The 7,197-nt window shown below is 52.2% G+C and overlaps 1 protein-coding gene across 2 annotated transcripts in view; it reads right to left on the bottom strand.

Annotated features, from left to right (window-relative positions):
- Positions 1 to 6,211, bottom strand: part of LOC144149640 (uncharacterized) — a 108,749-nt gene extending 102,538 nt beyond the window's left edge. Inside the window, exons 1-2 of one of the 2 annotated variants that reach the window (XM_077681293.1) lie at positions 5,928 to 6,211; positions 3,289 to 3,392 (exon numbers count right to left, since the gene is read on the bottom strand). In XM_077681293.1, coding sequence (XP_077537419.1) covers positions 3,289 to 3,392; positions 5,928 to 5,977 — 154 coding nt within the window. In that variant the 5' untranslated portion in view covers positions 5,978 to 6,211. The remainder of the gene's footprint in view (positions 1 to 3,288; positions 3,393 to 5,927) is intronic. The other variant, XM_077681291.1, reaches the window with a different exon arrangement.
- Positions 6,212 to 7,197: the final 986 nt, after the last annotated feature.

A 7,197-nucleotide genomic window follows, 5' to 3' on the forward strand; every position in this document is an offset into this window, starting at 1 on the left:
GTTGGCTCAGTCAGTTAGGCACGGCATGGTGTTGTTTTCAGTGAACTGTGCAGAGAGCACGCTAGAGTCGACCAGAGCACTGTCTCCGATTGGCAAAAATATCGGCTGTCGGCACTCCTCGCCAGACATGAGGACAGAAACATTTTCAATGCAGATGAAAGTGGACTCGTGCAAAGGTCAGGACCAGTGCACGTTCACCAGCAAGACGTACACGTTCTCCGGTGAAAAGTGTAACGGTGGCAAGTGTTGAAAGAGCGCTTGTCAGGGCATTTATACTCCAACGTGAACGGCTTAGAAAAGGTAAGACTCCTGCTCACCTGCACAGCTGGTATTGCTACTGGTGCGGAGCGCTGTGAAACAGCTCGTAATGCTGTCAGCGTGTTACGATTCCCATCTGCTGAATTCAGACGGCATCCTGCTGAGGTACATCCCGTCAGAGAACGACACAAGCGAGTCGTTCAAGGTGGTAATCTTACACATGTTGCAAGGAGCAGCGCTACTTTCAGGGCCTGTGCATCACTGGTCCCGCAAGCGGCTTCAAGACTTATCTCAAGTCGTGTCGCTTTGCTACGTGGATTGGCATGAAACGGGACGCGATCCGCTACACCCTACCATACCATGTGTGCCAAAGCATGAAGTCCCGGGGCGGCCGAGCACCTGGCCTCACGCAGCCAATCGGTAGCCGGACACCCTGGCAAATTGTGGCATGTGACATAATGGAGCCCCACCGCATTAAATAAGCCAAGCAGGAACAAATTCTTGCTTGACAGGAAACATTACCTACCCCTGCACACCTCAGTGAATGTATTCTTTGCACGTGCATGCGAATTCTGTGCTAGTAAGGTGGCATTTATATGTGCGTAGGACTTCTTGCCTTGATCCCTGATTGACTTCGCTCGGGATACATGCATGACGAGGCAGCACAGGCTGCCAGGGGGAGGAGGTTTGCAGCTTTGAAGATTTGGAATGGCCCCCAGCAATTCCCTTCAATGGCCGCACCCTTCTCCCCATCGAATTCACCTCGCCAGCCCGCTCCATTCCCGGCCCAACAGTGCGGCTCACCGCGTTCAACTAGCCCAGTGCCTCAGCGGCCTTCGTTGTCGGATGAGACGACCTGGACCTATCAGGCTGGCATCAGTGTTGCGGAGTTACAACTCCTGAATTAGAATGACTCTGGACTCATGCCCCCTTTTCGAGATGTCGGAATGGAATGGGAATGCAATGAGGACCATGCTCGTAGGAATGGAATGGGAATAGAAAAGCAATCCTGGCTCACTCATTGGGCTAACGAAGTTTAATTCATAGCAGCCTCGATGGGTCAAATGTAGTCCTCAGCAACTGTGCCACCAACGAACTCTATGTTGCCACTGAGGAAAACGCTAGCAGCTCAAAGATAAGATGCCGGTGGATTGAGCGCTGCATTGCTCTGCACTCCAGCATCAGATCAGTGCCTCTTAGGGGAGCGCGACAAGTGCCCAAAAGGAAAGTCCCTGACGCTCGAAACACTGAATATCCACGAACAAGAAATTGTGGCTCCCACGAGCAAGTCCAGTGATTGTGTGAAGAAGACCATCGACCCTTCAGCATTTCCGAGGGGACTCTGACTGTCATCGGCTACGTGGATAGTGCACACTCACTTTCGAATGACCCAGGGAGCTGCCGTCCACAATGAAAAGAAATGTGAACAGCGAGGAAGCGTGGTGTTTCACTTTGATTTTGCCGAAAATTGGACTGTCCTTCTACCCAACAAGGTGCAAAGCTACCGCTGGCATAAAAACCAAGTATCGATATTCACTACATAGCTACATAGTCAAGGCTGTGCTATCACGCATCAGCTTTCTGGGAGAAACCAACGCCCCTGTCGCCAACACTGACAAGGCACCAGTCCTAATGGCACCGGAGGCACAGACATGCAGCCTGCACGGACATCACCAGATGTGCTTTGAGACTCCTCTGATGGTGAGTTTCTTGCACAGTGTCGCGACGTCATGCAGGATAGAACTTGCAGCACTACATTCTTTTTGCCTCCGCAAGACGAGCATCCCTGGAGGGCATTTGTAACAACTTTGTGGAAGAGAAAAGAGGTAGTGCAATAATAATAGTTCATGCAAGTCATGCAAGTAGCCTGGGAGGCCTGACTTCTGTTCAAAAATGAGGCAGCAAAAGTGGTGCAAGACCACGCCCACCACCTAGACCGTTGCTTCGTGGCACAACTACAAACGGCGGGGCGGGATGCTCCGTGTCGCTTTTGGCACAATACAAAGAGGAACCAGGAGGGAACGCATAGCGTCCAATCTCTGCGACAAGCCCCTGCACAACAGGAGGCGCGAGGTAAAGACTGTCTCCCGTTACTGATGGAGTGGGTCCGGAATGGCCCAATACGACGCGCGGGATTGAACGACACGCCAGAACTACCCCAACCTAAGCTGGCAGGGAGGAGTGGAGGTTCTGTACAGGGGTCAGCCGACTTGCGCCAGCCGATCACTGTAAAAGAGTTGTGGTGGGCCGTCAAGTGGATGGCCCGCAGGTCGGTGAGTGGAATCAATGGCTTACCCTGTGGACTGCTGCAGCTGCTGGGCACCAAAATGATGGGTCTGTTGGCGGAGGACCTGTCGGCCATTCTAGGAACCAGAACTATTCACCCCGGCTGGTGCGTCCGTAGGGTGAAACATCCGCACAAAGGAGTGGGGGACAAATGAGACCCAGCTAACTACAGGCCCACCAGCATTACGCCGGTGCTGTACAGGGTGGCCATGCAGATTCTCGGATGCCAACTGCAATTTTGGGCAGATACAGAGGGCCTACTGGGGCCCCTCCAAAATGGCTTCAGGGAAGACCGACGAATCAAGGACAACCTCTGTTTGTACTGCCACAATGATTACAATAAACGCCCAAGTCAATTCTTTTTGCACACATCAATTTTCTCATTGTGCTGTAACAATGGCAAGTGCACTGCTCATTGATAATGACGCTACAAGCCAGCAAGCAGGCACCATGCCCTAGATTAGCGCCCTCAGCACGGTAAGGCTGTCAAAGGACACCACTTAGCAAGCACTTACATAAACTCTATAGATGAAGCACCCAACAACGCATGTGCGAAGCTTGCTGAGGCTGTGTGCTGTTCTCCATCTTGGCAAAATTTCAGCAAAGTGATGAGCCTCCTTCCCTCGCGGGGAATGTGTTCATGGTTGTGGGAAAATGAAATTGTTATGCCCGGGTAATGTGAACCCGCAGCACACCCAAGGACAGTGCGGAAAATAAAAAAACAGCCCAAACGTCAGTACTCACGACACCGCTGGGACCGAAGCCGTGAAGCCCGGCAGTTCAGTGCGTCGTCCGGAAAAGACTCGCTTGCCCGGGAACACCTGGATCGCGGGATGGTAGTCGCATTTCTGCAGCAAGAAATAAAACCATTTCAAGCTCCCTTGAAAATGCTCTTTTAAGACATGCCACTTACAAACACAGCACGAATTTAATTTACCTTTGGGTTAGCAAGTGCGCGAAACAATTCCGTATTAAATATTGGAATCCCTGGAGCATAGTAAATGCACTGACAGTGCAACCGCAAGGTGGCGGGGCCGTCACTGCTGTTCATATATTAATGCCGTATGACCGAGTTTTGGCTCCCAGCAGCACTGTAGCGTCTTAGGGAATGCCTCCCAACGGGCCTCTAGAAGCAACAGAGCATGCGGTAGAACTGTCACTGATGGGCAAATCTCAACTGGAGATAGCTCAAACCTTGTGGGTAACTGAGGCTACCGTAAATACAACTCAAGCACTTTGTGATGGTGGCTGTTTAGCTAAACCAGCACGCCATGCTTGCCGAAAAACAAGTGAGGACCAAGAACTTCTTGCTTCGGCCTGTGCGGGCCCCCTAGTGACAGCAAGTCAAGTAAGAGAGAGGGTAGGGTTAATTGATTGATTGATTGTGGGGTTTAACGCGCCGACGAAACGCAGGCGATGAGGCGCGCCGTAGTGGAGGGCTCCGGATTAATTTTGACCACCTGCAGGGGATCTTTATCGTGCGCCGAAATCTCGTACACACGGGCGTTTTTGCTTTTCACCTCCATCAGAAAAGCGGCCGCCGCGGCCGGGAATCGAACCCGCGACCTCGTGCCCAGCAGCGCAACACCTTAGCCACTGAGCCACCGCGGCGGGTAGAGGGTAGGGTTAGAGGTGAGTGATGAATCAGTGTGCGGTCAACTTTGGGTTTGCGATGCAGGTTTGCTAAATCATGTTGCCGCTGCTGTCTCCACCTCAGAAAGCGACAAGGCTGGGATTTGCTCACCACCCTGTCAAATGGATCGCTGAAGACTGGCAACACGTTGGATACACTGGGTGGGTCTACAGTACACACGGAATGGGACCAAAAGCGTTGAATATACCGGCCAGCCTTCACGGAGCTTGTGCTTGGATATTGTTTTCTTTTCTCGTTCCAGTCAGATTGGGCAGACATTTAAGCATCTTGCTTCGGCACAGTTGCCTCTTATCCATAAACAATGAGAAATGTGCTTACTGCGTCGATGCTACCAGCAAAAAATTGCTTTTCTACCCCTCTAGGTGTGATCCACGCTGCGTTCATGAGGTAATGGCAAACGACTGTAAGAGCATCAGTGCTTGCGGAGTCACCGCCAAGGTCGGCCTGGGTGCACTCTGTCAGATATATCGGGCCGTTTCTGCACTGCCGGTTCTACTGACATTATTGATGAGAGACTTGTTCCACGTGTGCCTGACAGTCCCTTTCCCGGACAGATTCTTCAATCTGTAACATGACCTCTCACCGATGCACACTGCTCGTGTTGCAAAAACATACCCTGAAGAAAGAACATACCATCATGACGTTGCCTTGGCCACCACAAGGGGCGGATCGAAGTAGAATTGAAAATGTACGGGGCATCCAAAAATCGAATCTGTCGAAAATGAATTTCCGTTGCATATCCGCCGATCAACTGTAGGTTGCCGTAAAGGAAGCGTGGAATGCCCTCATGAACGATGTGCTAGCACTGTATCCCTCCCTGCCAACGCGCACTGCTGTCGGTGTTGCCCAGTCGGACTGAGCATTCCAGCGGGACTCCCACTCTGTTCCATGTAGAGGCTCCAGGAAAGCTTGCTTGAAGCTCATAAGGAGACCGACAGAAAATGAGCCGCCTCAAACTCGATCCCGCAGTTGCGTGCAGTAAAGCTTTGAAACGAGAATGAAAAAACGCCAGTGCACTTATTTCGGTGAAGCCAGATGCTTGGATAGGTGTTTTCTGATGCGCGTGAAAAGAGGCAAGAGGAATAAATAGACAGGATGGCAAGGTCCTCGGGGGCGTTGCCAAATCACCCCCCTACCCGGCCACGCCAGACTAGATTTCCGTGCGCTGGCACTCCGACGCTGGCTAGTCAGTGAGCGGAAGCGGTTTGTCCGGTTAGATAAAATCAAGACAGACTGATCAGTTGCAGTTGCGAAACGACACCAGCGAGGATTGCTGTACTGGATGGGAGCAGTCTGTCTTGATTTTTACCCAACCGGCCAAACCGCTTCCGCTCACTGACTAGCCAGCGCCACTATCAATAATTAACAGTGACTCTGGCTAGTCAGTCTGTCTTGATTTTACCCAGCCGGGTAGGGGGGGGGGGGGGGGGGGGGGGGGTGATTTGGCAACGCCTCCGAGGACCTTGCCCCCACATGACAAGCAGGCGCTGTGTTGCTCTCAGGGGTAGAGCGTAGCAGACGGCACTCATACAGCAGATGGTTCTATGCACGTGCGCGTACGTTTCGCCGCTGGGCACCCGTGATGAGGCGTCGATCGGTCGTCGCTCCCGTGATGTTATTAAAAATACGGGACGGTGGTGTTACCCGCCACCAAGAACGAAAAAAAAAAAAAAGAGAAAGTTGGCTTCGCTGGAAGCGTTCCATGCCGACGGAAAACGAGTGCACCTACCTTGTGAGCGTGCCCCACGTGGTTGGATCTCGTGGCGGTCTGGCTGGCATGGATGCGTGAAAGGCACCCTACCGCTGCTTGCTCTGGTGCACCAACGCCGTTGGTACACCCAATGACTCATAACCTGGTCGCTGTGTCATAAATTAAAACCTTGCAACGCATGAACGTGCACTACAGCCCCAAGTTAAACAAGCAGTTGCATGGCATGCATAATGGCAAGCAGCGCAGGGCGTACGCCATTTTTCGAATGTTTGTCAACAGCTCATGCTCAACACACCGCCTACTTTACCTGCTTTACCACTACAATGCCTGCAGCGTCACCCCAAGGCATGCAGCCTTGCCCTCTCTGACTGCGTCTGAATTCCGCGTGGTGGCGCATTCCCCGGTAGCGCATGGATCGGTGGGTGGCGCCACCACACGGAATTCAGACGCAGTGAGAGAGGGCAAGTCGGGCACATTTTGGGGCACTTTGGGGCATCGCCTCCTGTACTTTTACAATGCCAAATCACGGCCGCTGGATGAGAGCGCACGTCAGTGTGCCTTTCATCCAGCGGCCGTGGCCCCAGACCAGCCTACCGAGCATGTGACCAGTTCAGCTTGGGGCGACGCGTAGTGGAGAGCGGCAACGTTTGCAAAACATTCTCCGCCGCGGCTTTGAGCTTTCTAGCGCTGGCGCGAGCGCCATTTCTTTGACAATCTCACATAGAGTTTCTTATAATAGGTCTCTTCGATTTGGCCTGCACTTTCTGCATGAGTTCAGGATGAGTTCAGCCAGTTCAGCGCAGGCGCCGCCACTGCAGAACCGGTCCTGCACTTTTGTCGTCTGCTTCTGCACCTCCTCCCTGGGAGGTGCAGGGAAAGCGTGAACTCATCCTGCACTCTCTGCACCGTCGGTAAATCGAAGAGAAAAGTGCAGGCGCCGCGCGCTGCACTCGAAAATCGAAGAGACGAGTGCTGCACTACCTGAATGAGTGCAGCGAGTGCAGTAAAATCGAAGAGACCTTGTATACTTACTAAGAAACTCCGCGCAATCTTAAACATTAGGTCTCCTCGATTTGGCCTGCACTTTCCAGGCGGGTAAAGCTGGCTCAAAAATGTGTCTAAACACGAATGCCGCCATGATGCCACGCTGTAGTTGCCAGATCAGTAGTTGAAAATATGGCTAACAATTTTTCTTGAAAATGAGGCACAAATTTAGGGCCCTAAGCTAAAATTAGGCAACTTTTATGGCAATAACTGAGTTTCTTTACGAGTTTGTATGCTCTTTATT

This window comes from Haemaphysalis longicornis, unplaced genomic scaffold (assembly GCF_048455015.1).
Source record: "Haemaphysalis longicornis isolate Haplotype H1 unplaced genomic scaffold, Haemaphysalis longicornis Haplotype H1 scaffold_8, whole genome shotgun sequence".
Classification (NCBI taxonomy): domain Eukaryota; kingdom Metazoa; phylum Arthropoda; class Arachnida; order Ixodida; family Ixodidae; genus Haemaphysalis; species Haemaphysalis longicornis.